Here is a 19,193-nt window from a genome sequence, read left to right as displayed (position 1 = left end):
TTTGGCAAAACTGTTGTTTTTTATACTTTATTTAAATTTTTTTGCCTATATTCCTGTGAAGATCTTACACAGTAAATGCCACAATTTGAACAGGTTTTTGAAGAATGAGGTGCGACGAAGAAATTCAAATGAAGCTACGTGCCATGTAATGTGAGCACTAACAATAGCAGAAGCAGATGCGAGGGCGGTATAAGAATGCTTTGTTTAACATCCAGAATAGCCAAAATGATAGGGATTAAAATAAACATAGAATAGGCAACGGTCAATATGTAGGCAAAAAATGAAGAAGAAAAATGAAAATGAAAACAAGTTAAAAAAAAAAAAAGCAAAAAAACTCAAAACGTGAAACAAAAATCAATGGACAATACAAAAACTTGGTTAACCTGTTAGGCTTTGGCACAGATTTTGGGACTCACAGCTGAAATGCCCTACCTAATTTTAAATGTTAACAGTTCCTGATAGGCTGATAGACTACATACACATTTTAAATATCTTTAAAAACAAGACACTTTGAGCTGTACTGTCTATTATTCAAAGTTTATATTGCTCAAAAAGATAATTAGTTATAGATGATGATAAAACATTTTCTTTCGGCTTCTCCCGTTAGGGGTCGCCACAGCGGATCATCCGCATGTTTGATTTGGCACGTTTTTTCGCTGGGTGCCCTTCCTAACGCAACCCTCCCCATTTATCTGGGTTTGGGACCGGCACTAAGAGTGGCTGGGGTTGGTTCCCTGAACGGGGATCGAACCCGGGAGAGCTCCGCATCCTACCCACTAGACCACCAGGGGACCTTCCTAGTTAGTTATAGATGATGATACTGTAAAAAAAATAAAAATAAAAAATAAATAAAAAAATAGATGATGATACTGTTTAAAAAAAAAAAATCCTGAATTGTATTTTTTTTCTTCATATATAAATACATAAAATCAGTCCTGGAGAAATTCAGAACAGCAGTGGGTTAAAATCCACATGTCTCATGAGTTTATACAGTACTTTAAATTAAATGAAGATATCTGATGAGATTCTGATGACAGAAACTAAACACTTAACTTTGCAGCTACAACATGGAAGCACAGTATTTATACGCAAACTAATAAACACAGACGTGGAAACAGCTGTGAATTCGAAAAACATGAATTTAAGGACCAATGATAAGGCTGTGGATATAACATAAATAACATAAATAAACACGTGGCCATGCATACAAGGACGGGAATGTGAAAATGAGTTGTGCTGGCATTTGTATCATTATGCATCGTTTTTAACATATTTGCATCTGTAAAAAAACTGTTTATACATATAGAATTATTAGTAGATGTGTACTTTTATTATTTTGAAAGTGACCAATGATTTATGACCAATATTTTATATGTAGATTATAGAGTATGACGTTCCACAACACCACAGAGAAAGAGGCGTGTCCTGAGAGTCACATAGAATATAGATTAACATGGAAGAGGTAGAGCTGTAGACCTTCTTGGAGACAGAACAGGAAAAGAACGATCTAATTTTATTTATTAATAATTATGTTTTTTTTTTCTTAAAAGTTTGTTTTTGAAAGTTAGAAGTCAGATGGTACTTAAGTAAATTGATGATTTGCTGTCTGTCTATACTAAAGTAATACAACTAAACTATGTGTACCATATTGAATTGCAAAGCATCATATGTTTTCCATTGCATTATACTGCATTGTGTTGAATCAAATCGAAATCCAATCCCATGCATTATAATAGGGGTGAATTTTATCGCATCCCATCAGTAGCTGCTTCATATGTATCATTAATGCATCGAATTGTTGTTTTGAGATGCGAATCGCATCGGCTTGAGGTACGGAGATGCACATCCCTAATAGAAAGTATAAACAACTATATCAATTTGAATTTTATTAGTGGGGTATAGCCAATTGAAGCCTAACTAACAATATTAAGAACTTGATCAATGCGTTAATACATGGCAATCAGAAACAAGAACACCTCACCTACTTCTTTCTTTAACTTTTCATTCTTTCTTGTCTAGTAATTACCTCAGCTTTGACCTCGAGGAGTCTGGGACGTGCCTGATAAAAATCGCAATGGCTCTCCGAACTGATAAATTCCAAAACGAGTTCTCGAACAGACTAATGACCGTTTCTCATTAAGCAACAAATAGTGCAGACAATGGCGCTAATCCCGGATAAAGGGGCTTGAGCTCTTTATTTGGGAGTCTTGGATGAATTAATTGATTTGTGACTGTGGAGCGCTGAGACTTGCCTTTAGTGAGCTATAAAACTGAATGATGTAGAGAGTACCTACTGAAAAGAGCTACACTGATAAATGTCACTCTGCGTTTTTTGGAACAATTCGAGTTGCTAGTTAGCAGAAATATTCTCATGCGATATACAGTAAGTAGAGTATCACATGCAGTGTAACTCGCTTTGACATCCCAAGTTTAAAACATTTTCCTCCTGCACCTGCTCACATATACTTTGCTGACTGTCTGGTTTAGTAATCAGCCATCTGTCTCTATAATCGCAGCTATCAAACCTTAAACGTCCCAGTGTATTGTGAGATATACGCTATGGGACTTTCAATGATAACAAACTAATAAGCTTATTTGACCATAATCAATTTAAGGGTTCTGGGAAAATGTTGTATTGTAGCAGATGGGGCATGTAGGAGGAAAGCCTGATAAAATAATTCAATCAGCGTTGTTTCATAGAAACATCACACATTTGGCATCTCACTGTCAAAAAAATCACTTGGGAGTCATTTTTGCCAGGTTCATTAATAAAGAAGCACACTGTGTGGTTTGAATGAAAAGTTTGTGTCGATTTTTAAACAACAATATTTGTTGGGAAATATCAGAAGAAAAAACAATGTCTGCTGAAGGGGCAAAATTAGTCTAGAGAATTTGTAGCAGTAAGTGGTATTGGCTAAGTGTGTGTGGATCAAGGATATGGGTTAGAAGTTTGATGATTGATTTTAAATTAATCTGCTTTCTTTCTATTTCTCCCAGGATATTCCAAATTGTTTGTGCAGTGGCTCTGATTGATTTGCCCTCTTTTCTCTTCTTCAAAATGCCTCGCTTTTCTCCCATAGGCATCTCTCTGTTCTTATCATGTTTTTTTTTTTTTTTTATGTTTTGGCAACATATGCATTCTTCACAGGCAAAACCAAATGCTTAAACCAGGAAAAACGATTTAGCATTATTAACCAATGAAACAGTCAGTCTAACAGGGCAAACCTGGGTAACACCTGTAAGGCCCATTTTCCAATATTTTGGATTACTTCAAAACAAGACAATAAATAGGGGCCATATAGGTGCTATAATGACACTTTACACATCTAGGTATAAATATAAGGAAGGTGAAATTCTTCTATTTCAAATACTAATCATCTTTTGATCTCGATCCAACATATCAGTTTAAAGCAAATACATGATAATAAACCTTGATGTTCCAATACTTTTGAAAAAAAAAAATGTCCATATCCATTGAGAAAAAGGAGGCACCTTTGTGATTTCATGGAAAGAAGATAATAAAATAAAGAAAAAAGAGCAAATGAAAAGACCAAACCGGCAGCACGAATCTTACCGACATTGCCGAGTCGGATATGCAGCCTGCCTTTGACAATGGTGTAGACGCTCATGGCAGACATGGCCCTCTGTCCACCTGCATGCTCTCTTCCCAGACTGGCATCCTGCAGGTACTCAGTGCTGATGACCTCCAGCTCATGAATCACCTGCACAGCAGCTCGACCCTGACGCAACAGATGCTGCAGACACAGAACACACACATCAGCATATTTTCATATCTCAGAACCCCCCCACCCGCCTCCCCCCTCATCACTGGCTTAACTAGTGCGTTCTGCGACGTACATTTGAAATTAATTTTTATCTTTTACAATTTACTCCTTCACTGAGCCTATCTTCTGCACGCACCTGTGTTTGTTTTGCATCTGTTTTTTCTTGCTGCATTTTACATTTTGCTTGTTTTTATATTGCCTCTGTGTTTTGCGTTTGTAATATTTTATGTAGCACTAAAATTAAATATAGATGATTATTACTGATAGAGGCGCAACTCACAACCAGGGAGTAGATTCATTAAGCATCTCAGAGAAGTAGTGCTGAATAGCAGACCAGCCATCTGGAAAAAAGACCCATGGGGCAGACAGGTCTGTACACTGGCCATGAGGCCAAAAAGAGAGAGAAAGAGAAAGAGAGAGAGAGAGAGAGATAAAGAGAGAATGCTGTCTGGCTTCTCATCCGCAGCCTAATTAAGACAGTGTAGGCCTTTGAAACACTGGAATAATCAATAACTGTAGGTAGTGTAACTGTATAGACTTGAGCACATTTTACCACTGGACCTTTACAATACACTGACAGATGCGAAATGTAGTGCCTGTTAAAAGCATCAGAGATTTGGTTCATTACCTTTTAAGAGGCGCTTTTGCTGATATAGGATGCGTTCACATATGCAATGTGAGTCAGTTTGAACTCTCTTCGGTGTGGTTTGTCCAGGCAGATAAGATAACAGCAATTGCACTTAGACCAGATTGTGGACCAGAACACCTGGTCTGAGACTAACACAAAGGTCTCGGCATTTGTCCAAGCAAATTCCGAAGTTCTTCGATTGCACAGAGAAAGCAATTCAACCCCAAATTAACCCGGCTGTGAAAGATAAACCAAATGTTTTTTGCAGATGTAAGCTGCTTTAAACTGAGCTGTGAGGGATGTACTGAGCCAAAGGATCAAGCTGTAGTACTACAGAAATGCCATGAGCTCTGGATATTAGAATTGGTGGACAATAATAGCCAGAGGTGAGATTTCTGTAAAGCTGCTTTGAGACAATGTCTGTTGTGAAAAGCGCTATAGAAATAAACTTGACTTGACTTGACTAGATACAAAATGTCGGGTTGTAACACATTAGTGCGTACATGATAAATTCCTTTCTGCATCTACTACCGGCGTAGATATTAACTTTGATGTAGGTTGCCAGGTTGAGGCAACAAATGGGTTGAAATTTGTATAATGTGTCAATTGTGTGAGGTCAATGCGTTTCACACTAGATATGGCAACTAGTCAACCTTGGAATAAAATATTGATATTTGAGGTTTGGGCCATACAAATTACGAGTTTCCTAGGGGAAATAACAAAAGGGTAATCAGACAGAAAAAAATTATTTACGTGCTATAACATTAACATTGCCTTTCACTTGAATTAGGTCCAAGTCTGTTCCAGTGCGACAGTGTCTCTGTGCACAAATTAAGGTCTATGAAGATATGCAGTCTATAAGAAACTAAGGAACTGGTTGTTTTGGATCCTTGTCTTGCTGCATGACAAAGTTCCCCTAATCAGTTTGAATGGATTTCTGTGAAAACTGTCAGGAAAAAAAAATGCTACTCTGAACTTCTGAATTAAGTCAGTTGCTTCATCATGAGTTAATCAATCATCGATAATGAATAGTGACCTTGTTTCAGAAGCTGCCATTCAAGCACATACCATTACACTACACTACCTGCAATATGTGTCCCATATGATTTTATATGTATTGGATCATGAGCAGATCCTTTCTTCTTCCACACTTTGGCCTTTCTCTCAATTGACTCATCACAGTGCTCCTAAATTAGTTTCACTCTGTCTCGTACCAACCCTGTGGCCTTCATATTGCTGCTCGAACCACTGGTGTATTTTTCCTGGCTAACATGCACCACAGATGTAGGCTAGCCTACCAAGCTAACAACTAGCATGGTAGAAGGCAATGAGAAGTATGGCTGGTGTGGATGAGACAGAGGGAGTCAGTGATATAAACATGACTAAGTATAGAGACATTCCTAATTACCTGATCACCATCATCATCATCATCTTTGCTCTGCCTGTGTTCAAAATGGTGACTGTTCGGCCTGATACATTCATTAGGTAACAAAATATGATTTATTTTATTTTTTATTAATATATTAACAGGATGTGAGTTCCAGTTACCAGCGTGACAGGTAGTAGTAAAGGCAACTTTTTGCTTAAGTACATGTCAGAGCCCAAACTTCTTTAATTTACCTTGAGTGAAAAAGTGTAGTCAGTACTTTACTCTTTTACCATAGTTTTTAAAAAACATCTGTATCAAGTATCTGCACTTCTACTTGAGTGAGGGATGTGTGTACTTTTGCTATCTCAGATTGTAATAATTCCACACTTGGGGTTGGAATAGTTTTTTGCAATGTTCTATATTGTTTAACACATCTATATATAAAAATACCAGGAAGTAAAAGCTCAAATTCATCATACAATCTCAAAACAAGATGTCTTCAGTCTACAGTTGAACTTGTTTATCCAATGCTATCAAAGGGGATGCATCATATTGACAAACATTTTTTTTGTCTGTGTAGCATACAATAAATTACCCAAAACTCTCTTCATAAAAGAGGAAAAAGATGATTAAAAATAATTCCTTTACTGTCAGTGTGGGCAAATACACTGTAAGATGTTTCATGGTTTCATGCGGGGTGACTAATTTATCCTTTAAGCCAAGTGAAGTTCACCTCAAGATACCTTAAAGTCAAATGCTAATTGAGCAGATTATTATGCTAATTCTTCCCCAATTGAACTAAATTAATCTTCTACATCTTATAGAGGAGATAGGCAAAATGGTAGCCTAGGGAGAACATAAAAAGCTCCATACATACATTAACCCGTGCTCAGGACTGAAGCACGAGTCCTAAAGCTACCTGCTGTGCTACCATGCCACCCTGAGACATTAGTAGGAGAGGATAAAGACTGCAGGGGAAGAAAGTCATCCCCCTCCCAGGATTCAAGTATTTGCTTATTTTCAGTAGTCTGTATTAATCTGCAAACATTTACCTCACAGTGCTTTTGAAAAAATAATGTAATTATTTGGTGCTTTTTAGGCTAGATAGTTGGACTTCCAGGAAAGAACAGCATGGGACTGGATTGCTTAGTGAGCTGGTCAATAAATTGAGTGCTTCAGTCATGTTTACAACATAGTTAGCAATGCTTTCACTGTATGTTTTCATTTCTCCAATTTCATGACTGGACATTTCTTCCTTCAATGCTTGGAAAATGACAATTAAAACCTAAATAATAAAAACAATCTAAAGAATCTGACTAAAAGAATTCTTCCAGCACTCTACCTTGTTTCTTGGCTCACCCAAGCTGTTTACTAGACACTTGACACACCTCAAACAAATGAACCAAGACAAGTGCAATTGCAACAAGCTGTCCACATGTACATCACAGCTGGGTGACAAATGCCACAGTCTGATGACAAGAGGCTAAAAAGGCTTATCAGAAGTCCGATCTGCCATCGGTGTGCGTTCTGAAAAAAGGTCACCGTGTCTGTTCTCCACGGCTGTCATTTTGATGACGCGGACGCACCGAGGTCGCTGCATGTGTTTTACTTTTGTTCTGTTATTCAGCATCTGCTGTTTAACATGTGCCTACTGAACAGGATGCCAGTGCTGGGCATGCAGCCAAGTGGAGTAGACATGGAGTAAAAGTCTGGAAGTGTTACCTAAGAGAGCTGTTTAAATCCATTACCCAGAGCACTCAAAACCATATCTCATTAATTCTACAGCATTTTATTGTCCCCGCTCACCTGGACAAAGATCAGGGCATAAAACATTCATAGCACTGAGGGAATGGAAAAGCACAGTTTAAAACCCAGTCACAGAGAGATCAGGTATGGAAATGGAAGGCAGTTCCTCCTCTCTCTCTCTCTCTCTCTCTCTCTCTCTCTCTCTCTCTCTCTCTCTCTCTCTTTCTATCTTACACTGGATTATTATCCTTACTCAGCTTTTACTGATGTTTATTGAGACACCTTTGGAGTCTCGGGTATATTTTGGTGACCACACATCATGTAATAATGGCAAAACGACAACACATGATAATATCATGCAAACAATATCATTCTCTACCCAGGCTACATTTGGATACTTGGTACACACACATACATCACTTTACAATGTATATTAAAACATGGACAACATCAAATCTACCTCTGAAGGACTTTGAACACAAATGTATTTCATGATTACATTTCACACTACACACTTTATATATGCACCTCAATTTTTTTCCCCTATTTTTCTTACATTTCCACAATGGCAATCTTATATGAATGTATAAGATTGGCATTGTGGAAATGTAAGAAAAATAGGGAAAAAAATTGACAAAATTTGTCAAAATTACAAAAATATAAAAAACAAATCGTTTTTTGAAAAAAACGATTTGTTTTTTATATTTTTGTAATTGAGACTGAAAGGTTGTTGATGATCCAGAATCACACTCTCTAATAAGAAGAAAACATTTAGATACATATTTTGACACCTGTTAGAGTTTGGCTACACGTTGGCAGATTCTACATTACCTGATATAACCTATTACTGTATACAACCGCAGATAATAATGATATCCTGCAAGTATTATCATTAGTTTTATTAGTTAGTCTAAAACTACATCTAAATCTGCATGCTGAAATAAGTGAAAGACTTTACTACTGTGCCCTCTGTCGGATATCTACTCTCTACTATTTACATCTGCGCTGACACTGATGTCAGTTCAAGTCTGTCTCATGTCCATATTATATGCGGAAATAAATTAGAACCATATCACTGCTACTTTAGCCTTTAAGTCGACTCAGCTCGCTTGCACGTCGGTTTAAATTAAACCATCTTCCAAATGGGGAAATGTTAAGATGTCTTAAAGAGAGCTCTGAGTAACGCACCTTCGGATGAAATGCCTGGCCACATGTAGTTTGCTAATGTATACATGGTTAAAGCAGTGTTCGTGTACATTCTGAACAGTGACGTTAGCGTGTCTTGGGTGTGTAAGTGGCGAACCTTCAGCTGAACTGCTGCTGAGCCGATGAGCAGTAGAGAGTCACTGTCCCACACGTCGATGTGCAGAGTATGGAGTGCCAGGTAGCGGAAAAACCATACGCGCTCGCCAGGTTTAAGGAACGCAGGATCGACACGGTACTGCAACTGCAGCCCAGGCTGCCCTGAAACAACAATATATACACATACATCAGTTATAATACTTGAATTGCTAACATTTCCATAGTTCTATACTTTTGTCTTTATACACCCTATTCAACTGAATACCAAATCCATCATGCATGAACACACTCTAAGCTTCAATAAGTGAAGGATGAGCTGAAACTGCAGCAACTACAAGTGGGTTTTTGTTGCCTGGACACTCTGGTACTCTGCTCAGTGCAGTTGTAATCCGTAACTATTTGTTCCTTGCTGGAATGTCTATCTCATTTTCCATTGCGTAACATCGCCCAAGGAATTGGACAGACTTCTCCAGAGGTCTTTTGCGCAAGTGAACATCTTCATCCTATATTGACTTTACTGCCTTGATCTTTTTTTTTCTTTTTGGTCACATCGAGCAATATTTTTAGCATAAAGCAAAATCACATGGTAATAGAACCGGGTTTGAAATTTTAAGACTAATTAAAAGCTGTAGCTAAAAAACTTAAAAAATGGAAAAAAAAATGGAATAACCAGAAACCTTTTTTTTGGTGGGAAATAAAAAGCTTATTTGACACGAGATATCTCCATTGCTTCTACATTAGCACTACAGTATTCCTTCAACATCAGCACTATTGTATACTCCATGGGCCAAAATCTATAGATATAGATAATACTGATAGAAATAGCAGATCACGTTGTTTTTGCTGTAACATGCAATAAATTGTATTATAATATCTAATAATTGGCTGGAATTCTTTGGACCTTACTTATAATTGCCTTTGACCAATCAGTAGTCTACAGTATTTCTATACTGCAGCTCCACCCATGAGTCTTATATGCCATGAAGCTGAGAATACAGAGAAATGACACCACAAATAATGTCATTGTTGTGAAGAATTGTGGCATAATATACTGCTTCTGCATATTAATATAGTTTAGTTTAACATTCATTATGGTCTATATTAAGCACTAGAAGTATACAATGTGGCAGTATCAGACATGTACAATGTTTGCGAGGCTGAACCTCACTCCATGCTTTTCTCATAGTCCACAAAGAAATTTTAGTCAGATATGAGCGTTATGGAAAGTAGCCTGTTTTAATTTGAACTAGATAATCTGAAACTTTTCATAGCAGATACATTATGCAGCCATACAAATAGTAGTTACTGCTCTTGGTGTAAGTCCTATTCTCATCAACAATATGTGCTGGCAAATGTGTAATCACTTCCTGTATAGTATCTTTGGAGTATCGTGTCATGCCTGCTGGTGTATATAACCTTAATTCAGTCAGACACACTTAAGCATTATCCATAATAATGAGTTCACCTGGGAGTAAGCATTCACATGAGAGACAAAAATGTGTCTCTAAAAGTTCAGGATCAAATCCTGCAGGCCAGACAATGTAACCTGGACGACGTGCAAAAACGACCTCCTACACACACTCACATCCTTTACATTCCCATCTGTCTTGACTAATCTACCGCTGGGTATTTCATCTGGCTGAGTGGGAGGAAGAGCTGTTCTCACTGCCCTAACTGCCTTCAATAACATGCAATCTATAGCAGTAATATGTATTTTTGTAGCGTGTATCCTATCCACATGAAGAGGGCGAGTGAGACCATGGGGAACAAATGACACCCAATATGAGGTGCCAAAATTTTCAATTGCGGTGCTTTTTTTCTTCATCGCTCTCTTTCTCATGTTCTTCCCCTTCTCCTACTGCCTGTCTCAGTTTCTCCATTCCCCTCTCACTGTTCGCACCATTAACTCTCTCAGCAAGCAGGCAGAGGGCTGCTGGGAGGACAAAGCGGAGCTGCACTCGGCTTTCAGCTAGACACTGAGTCAGAGACGAGGACAGGGCGAGGGGAGGAGAGGCAGTAAAGAAATGTTTTTAAGGGATTGTAAATGGACACTGAGATTGGTGTTTAAGGGCTTCTGGTCAACAAATGTTCACAAGAGCATTCTGATAGTCAGAAAATACCCCATTTGCCAGTGATGTGAACAGGAAAAGTGGCAGTGTAAGGTTATGGCTAAAAATGGTGGATAAAATGGGACAAATGAGCAGTTCTGGTGCTTTAGGACAAGCAGATTTTTTCCATTTCATTTTCCAACAACAGCTTTTTAAACTTGTTGATTATGCTGTGACAAAATTTTACTACGTGTAAATGTGTAAGCGCTACCTGTCCTTGTCTACATATATGATCTCACAATCCAATTGTATTTGTATAGCGCTTTTAACAAAGGACATTGTCTCAAAGCAGCATTCCAGAGATAAATCGGGTATATAATAATGTGGTGGCGACTAGGGCAAGAAAAAACTCCCTCCCTGAGACCCGAATGGCCATTCATTATAGTCACAGCCTGTGACTGAATCATACGGGTGTGAAAGAGAGAGAGAGAGAGAGAGAGAGAGAGAGAGAGAGAGAGAGAGAGAGAAAGAGTATGCCATGCTTCTCAAACAGAGAGCAAATTTTAATTCAATTAAATTCAGTTTAATTCAGTACAGTTTAATTCAATTCATTTCAATTTAGGGTATTTGTATAGTGCTTTTAGCAATAGTTGCCCCAAAGCAGATTTACAGAGATAAAGTGGTTATGAAGTTGGAATGTATACAAGAAGTTTAGAGCCTATAAGTTTGTTCCTTATAAGTTTATCCCTAATGAGCAAGTCAGTAACAACTGAGGCAAGAGAAAACTCCCAGATATGGAATGAGGAATAAACCTTGAGAGGAACCAGACTCAGAATGGAACTCATGCTTATCTGGGTGGCATAGAATGTCCATTTACTACAGTATTATCCGATCATTGTTGGGGTGTGCTTTTCAGTGATGGACAGTTAAACATGTGTACTGTTTAGTAACGGACACCAATTTTGCTGCCTTGGTTCAAAGCAAACATGGCTGTGGCATCATTGGGACACAAACTACAATAGATAAGCTTTTACTAGGTGTGTACAAATGACAATTTCGATTTGCAGAATCAGAAGCCTGCAAGAACATGAGTTTGGCTTAGACTTGTCATAAATCCATTCTACATTTCCAAAGAAAACTCATCTTGTATATAAAACATGAAGACAGAACACTGAAATTTATGGCCTACATGGTTAAGCGGTAACTTATTTTATTAAAGAGGACAGAAACAGGTTGTACTCCATTAGGAATCTTTCCAGAAGCATCTACAGACCGGCTAAATCATTGTCCTATTTCTGAGAACTCAAATCCACCACTAAATGCCCTTTAACTGCATGGACAATTTGCTCACATTTCTCAAATGTGGGATCAGGGCCTGTCAGTGTATACACAAAAATCCACACATTTTACTTTAATGAGGCAGATTTGTGGCTGACAGTTGAACAGTGCTCTAGCTTCTGATGAAATAGCAAGAAACCTTCTTTCCAAAAAAAAAAAAAAAAAGAAAGAAAAAGAAAAACAATACCGAATTTATAGGTAATATTAGAATATTATAGATAGGCAAAAAATGAAGAAATATTGCTTCAGAGTCTGCTTTAAAATATACATCCAAATATTGCGTGCTTGTCTGAAAATGTGAAAAATAATAGCCAGAGGATAAAGCAGCATTTATATTTGTGAATGAAAAAAATAAATCTGCCTGAAATACGCCTACAAAGCAACCATGCATACTAATGTGTTTTCAACTGACGCCAAAAATGTCCTTCTGAAAGCACACACACACACACACACACACACACACACACACACACACACACACAGCCGATCACTGCCTATTTATTACTGTGAAAGGCTGAAGTACAAAAATATATGTGTGGCAGGCGGGCAAACAGACATCATGGCTCCTAATGACTAAGAAAAAAACAAAAGTAGAGTTTTATTAGAGTCGTGTTCAGCTGTGGGTCACGGTTAGTGCAAAAATAAATGATGGACCCATAATAAATGCTTCTGGCAGGAGAACAAGCCCACCGTGCCAGTTTGGGTGTCCTGCTAACAACGAGAGCATCACTGAGTCTTTCCGCTCGAGTGCTTTCCACACTCTTCAGCACGCCCGGTGTGTTTGCAGAGGGAACTTTTCTGAAAAATGAAAGCTCAGACAAGTCGACTGCTACCGTTCACCTTCTGTAAAAGAGTATTTGTTGCTCAAATACTGATTGTGTGGAAAACCCTTAAAGTGAACTAGTGTGGGCTTCAGGTTAAGACACAGGCGATAATATGAAGCACCAGTAACTTCCAACGGTACAGAACTACCACAAACTCATGCTTTATGCTCTATATACATTACCTGCCCACTTTAATAGGAACACCTGTACAATACCTCTGCTCAATTTTGCAGTTATTTAAATCAGCTGAACATGTGGCAGAAAATCATGTGATTATTTCCAGGTAGTCCATGGCTTATAATAGCGATGTTTTCAGATGACCCGATCGTAGCTTGCAAATAAATATTTTTAAATTGAACAAATTTCAGTATATATTTTTGCAAATTAAAGTAATTTAGAGTACTGTCTTGTATAAACATTATAGTATATACACTATATAGACAAAAGTATTGGGTCACCTGACCTTTCCTGCTATATGTGGTACATTTACTTATAATCTTATACTCCAGTACTCATGTTAGTTCTCACTCTCCAGTGTTCTGTATTGTTGAAAGATTTATGTTCAAACTCTTGATGTCACCCAAATGAGGATGGGTTCCCCTTTTGAGTCTGGTTCCTCTCAAGGTTTCTTCCTCATAACATCTAAGGGAGTTTTTACTTGCCACAGTCGCCACGGCTGCTCATCAGGGATAAATACACTCGTTCACCTTGACTGTTGATTTCTGTGAAGCTGCTTTGAGACAATGTCTGTTGTGAAAAGCGCTATAGAAATAAACTTGACTTGACTTGACGTTCTTTTCCAAACTGTTACCACAAACCTGGAGGCACTCAATTGAACAGGACATCTTTGGTATAATAAAATTTTGCATTCACTTGAAATTGGAAACCCAAACCTGTTCCAGCATGGCAATGCCCTTGTGCACAAAGTGAGCTGCATGAAGATATGCTTTACATGGCTTGAAGAGAAAAACTCTATTACGTAGCCTGCTATAGAGCTCTGATCTCATCCCTACTGAACCCTTTGGGATGAATTGAAACACTGACTGCACCCCAGGCCTCCTCACTCTACACCAGTACCAGACTTTACTAACACCCTTGTGGCTGATGAACACAAATATCCATAGGCACACTCCAAAATCTGGTGGAACAGCCTCCCAGAGGATTAGAGGAAATTATACTGGGACTAAATGTGGAATGTGATGCTCAAAAAGCACATAATATACTTATGATCAGGTGTCCGCAAACATATAGTGTATTTATGTGGCAGCGGTAAGAAGCATGCATGTAGGTGATAAAACTAAACAGTGCACTCTGTTTTAGTGTCTGGTGAATTTGAAACTGGACTTTGAAATTCCAAAACCACAAAATTCTACGCACATCCGCTTTTACGTTTGCCTTCTGTCAAATATTTTAACAATTTTGTCCTATCACTATTATTAATGTAAAATAAAAATAAAAATAATAAAATCATAAGTTGAACCATTGTAACCCAGGAAATACCTGTATTTATTTATATACTGTATATATATTTTTTTTATATTTTAGTTTTAATTAACTTTATTATCTTCAGTGGCAAACCAAACTCTCAGCAAAGTCCATTTCAACTCCTGGTTGTAACCACAAATTGGATAAGTTCATTGTGGGTGATTACTTTTACAATGTACTATATATAGATTATATATTACTACAGCTCCACTACCACCATATGCATTTCTTTTGTTGCACAGTGCACCAGTTACTTTCCAGCTTCCAGATGCTCAAATCCCCATCGGATTGTGCAAAACCTGTTATGTTATGGGACGCATGCCATGCTTTGTCAAAGACATAACTTTAATTTGTTTCTGCTCTTTAAATGTTTTCCAACTTTTTTATTGCTCTAGCGGAAATGTTTTCCTATTAGCAAAACTTTGAGTTGTTCCTGAAGTTCAGAGATCTTAATTATCCAGGGAAGAATGTACATTTGTATAATATTATGTCCTGGAATAACTTCTGCTTTCAAATCAGAAAAGAATGAATAGGCGAAAACTCACCCTTGGCAACTTCGGCAAAATGCTGAACACAAGAGTTAAATAATAATGAATGAATGTAGAGTGAGGATAATGATCTCACCCGGTCCGACGCTGCCGTCCCTGTTAGTTACAAATAGAATGCAGGGGTAATTGGGTCTTGAATCGGCCTCAGATGCCAAAAGCTTGAGGCGCTGTGTGGTGACCGGCGGAAAGCGGTACAGCTGAAAGGTGAAATGTATCATGCTAGGCCATTCTGCATTCACACCCGCCTGATGGACCCTGGGAAACAAAGAATTTTGGGTAAACAAAGCTGCCAGTTTGGGGTAAATCCAAAAAAGTCTGAAGGAACAATCACAGCAACAATATATGGCTACATATGTGTGGATGCCTGACCATTACACTCAATACGTGGCTCTTCCCTAAACTAATGCCACAAAGTTGGAAACACATAATGCTGTACAATGTTTTTTTGTATGCTGTAGATTTGTAATTTCTTTTCTTTGGGCTCAAATATGTTACAGCATATAAACATCAAGGCTAAAGGGGAAGACCTTTAACACAGAACACTGACCTCAACCCCACTGTGCACCTTTAGGATATATAGGATAATGTTAATTGCACTACCTGACATCACTAAAGCTCTCATAGATGAATGAGCATTAATTTACACAGCCACGCTGTGAACATTACAGAAGTGTAGATGGTCAAGTGTCTACAAACATTTGGCCATATAATGCATTTTATCTTGAAAATCTTTAACAAAAACAATAAGAAGCAGTATACATAGTGTCTTGGACAAGTGCACCTTAATGCTCTCGCAACACCACACTTTTCTGATTCCGCAGTGCCTGCTGTTCCACTAAATCTTTTCAGAATCAGTTAAAGTGGTACATGTTGTTTGAACATCTCATTCCACGTTCTCATTTGCTGTTATAATATCCACTCCACTCTTCTGGTAAGATGTTTCACCGGATTTTGGAGTGTGCTTGTGGAGATTTGTGCTCATTCAGCCACAAGAGTGTTAGTAAAGTCAGGTACTCATGTAGGGTGATGTAGGATGTAGTGGCTTTATAGGCCACTTAAGATCATCCACTCCAACCCAAGTAAGCAACTTTTTTTATTTGAGATTGCATTGGGTACAGGGGCATTAGAATGCTGGAATAGGTTTAGGTCTCCTAATGTAGGAAAGTGTAAGGAAAATGTGATGCTACTGCATCTAAAGACATCCTGAACAATTGTGTGCTTCCAATTTATTGGTAACATTTTGGGAAAGAATTACACATGGATGTCAGGAAAATGCAGGTGTCCCAATACTTTGCACGTACAGTATTGGGGGAGTGGTGGGGAGTGGTAGCTCCAGTGGATTACTGATCGAACTGGGGGTTCAAGCCCTGGTATCGCCAAGGTGCCACTCTTGGGCACTTGAGCAAGGCCCTTAACCCTCTGTTCTCCAGGGGTTCCGTATCATGGCTGACCCTGCGCTCTGACCCCAGTTTCCAAGCAAAACTGGGATATGCGAAGAACAAATTTCACTGTGCTGTAATGTATATGTGACAAATAAAGGCTATTCTATTCTATTCTATTCTATTCTATTCTATTCTATTCTATTCTATTCTATTCTATTCTATTTTATTCTATAGTGCATATGGAAACATTGACAAAGCTAAACACATTAAAATCTTCATATATCCAGCACATAAGTAGATAACTTAGTCCATACTTACAGTCTTAATGTCAAATGCACAGTCGCTATTCAACTAGATAAAACTGCTGGCTGAAATTCTCTTATTTAATTTGTACATTTATTTTAATATTCTCAGTCTAATACATCACTGTCTATAGTATCATCTAATTCCCAAGGACTTGTATGGCAAATGTTCCACATAATTCTAGTTACAGTATTGTAAATGTTCTCATATATTTAACAATAATTAGTTGGGGAAAAAACACACAAAATGTGTCAGGAATAAATGAATTGCTGCAGTACAAGTGGAATAAAACACTTTAGAGTGAGCTGTTCTAGACACAAACATCCATTTAGCTTTTTTTATTGGAAAAACCAAGCAAAACGAAAAGAAAAAAAAGGAAAGAATATAAAACTATAACAGTAAACGGAAGGCACAGAAGCTGAAAGTATTAATGGTCGATGGCTTGAGCCGAAGCCGAGTTGATTTATGTAACTGTAAGTGCAGAGGCTTTCATCACAAATAAAAATTCCTGCCTTTATGGAGGTCACTAAAATTCCTCACATTCCAGTGTGACACTATATTTATGATCCCATAATTCTGTCGGAACGAGTGAGTAAATTATGACGGAACCCGTGTGGTGCCTCAGCAATTCCTGGACACAAGATAGATTGTTTTTTTGCCAACTCACCGTTCCTTGGCCTTTAGCTGTCCTGGGAAAAAAACGAAATCAATATAAACTCGGTTAGGTGTGATTTGTTGAAGTGTGCGTTTCCCGCCGGATTTGTTACCCAAAACATGACTCAACATAATGAAAATTAATTATGTCCGTTATGATCTGGCAGCACTTTATGTAACTAATGTTCGCTCGGCCTTGCCTTCTTTTCATCGCTACGTGGCCTTGAGCGTTCCACCTGGATTACGCTAAGACCGAATAAATACGGAAAGAAAAGCGGTGGAGGAAATGAAATTCATCAATGCCTGCAGTGACATTTCTGAGCTGAGAAGGCTAAAGAGCATCTCTCTATTAGACAGGATAAATTAGAACAGAGAGACAGATTAAGGTGGGATGATTGCTTTCTTGCCTTCTTTGGCAAGATTAGCAATCTATCACTTACTATTAGATAAAGCCCAAATTAAACACAATCACCACACACACACAATTGCATTTATGTACACACACAGTCTCAGTACACAGAAATTGACGTATTATTCACTTCAAATGCGAGCTGACCTCTGAGCCAATCAACCGGATTGAATTCATCAATCTACCCCCAACCTCTCTTATTCCTAATTCAATCATCCTGAACCTGAATTCCTAAATTTGACATTGAATCATTCAATCAAAATCAGCTCTGACAGTAGTTTCAGCTGCAAGGTGAATCTTAAGGTTTATATTATTTTGCTGATTATTATACATGATTTCACAGCATGAATGAACTCCTGAAACTGATTTGTTATTTCATAAAAGCGTAAAAGTAGTGATACACTCAGTAAAATAATACTCCAGTCAAACTTTCACTTGAGTAAAGGTACAAAAGTATTTGCCCTCAAATGTTAAGAATCTACAGTACTATGATTTATTATGGATATATTTCTCTATTGACATTTTTGCCACAAGTCTTGCTTAATAAACTCAGTTTATGGAAAAAGACTCTCATATTACTCTTAACACACCAATCTATTAATAAAATGATATTAATTTGTCATCTATTAAAATGATCATTAACCAAAACCAAGGCCTCTGGTGTTCGCATGTTCGGGTCAGCATTGTGTTCTATTACTATTGAATTGTTATACCATTTGTGTTCACTAGGTGATATATACACATGTTAATGGATTTAAAGACGTGTCATAGAAAAAGACTGACTCTTTTTCATGTACGCTCAGTAAATAAAATAGAAAATGCTAAGCTACAGCTCGTGTCCTGCCTGTTAAATTTTTTAATCCTTCTTCAACATAACGATCAGGAGTTTCTTCCATCATTTATTCCTCACAAAACGTTCTGTTGCTGATGAACTGACGCTAAACAGTATGTTCCTGCTAAGTAGATGGTAATCAAAATTGTTTGACTCTGATTGGTGGCATGCTGCGTGCTTGACCAGTTACGTTTTCTTTTACTTACTGTATAAAGTAAAAGTAAGTAAAAGTTAAAAGTAAAGTAAAAGTTTCCACAAATGGATAGTCAATCAATTTAAATCTGCTGCTCCGACTGCTAACACATAATACATTACTGCTAAAATGAAACCCCAAGCTAGCAAAATGAACAAAAAACTTACACAAAAACGGATTCACGTTTATTAAATTTAGAAAATACTAGTTATTATGCCGTCGTATCAGTTTATTTTCTTGTATATGTCCTCCACACCTTAAAGGCCGCTCCGTGAAAATATTGTCTGACATTAATCCGGTCTGTGGCGCAAAAAAATTGGGAACCGCTGCTTTAAATGAATACTTTT

At 37.7% G+C, this 19,193-nt stretch overlaps 1 protein-coding gene across 4 annotated transcripts in view; it reads right to left on the bottom strand.

The window, feature by feature from the left end:
* The window catches only part of nphp4 (nephronophthisis 4), a 203,524-nt gene that overhangs the window by 37,971 nt on the left and 146,360 nt on the right, over positions 1-19,193 (bottom strand). For all 4 annotated transcript variants that reach the window (XR_006928342.1, XM_046871942.1, XM_046871945.1 and 1 more), the window contains 3 exons: positions 15,150-15,328; positions 8,832-8,992; positions 3,575-3,755 (listed from right to left, as the gene is read on the bottom strand). Coding sequence is in view for 3 of the 4 variants with exons in the window: in XM_046871942.1 (XP_046727898.1) it covers positions 3,575-3,755; positions 8,832-8,992; positions 15,150-15,328 (521 nt within the window). In the remaining variant the exon portion in view is untranslated. The remainder of the gene's footprint in view (positions 1-3,574; positions 3,756-8,831; positions 8,993-15,149; positions 15,329-19,193) is intronic.

Source organism: Silurus meridionalis, chromosome 17, assembly GCF_014805685.1.
Source record: "Silurus meridionalis isolate SWU-2019-XX chromosome 17, ASM1480568v1, whole genome shotgun sequence".
NCBI classification, from domain to species: domain Eukaryota; kingdom Metazoa; phylum Chordata; class Actinopteri; order Siluriformes; family Siluridae; genus Silurus; species Silurus meridionalis.
Note: the sequence above shows the minus strand (reverse complement) of the source record. Positions and strands in the feature narration are given on the sequence as shown.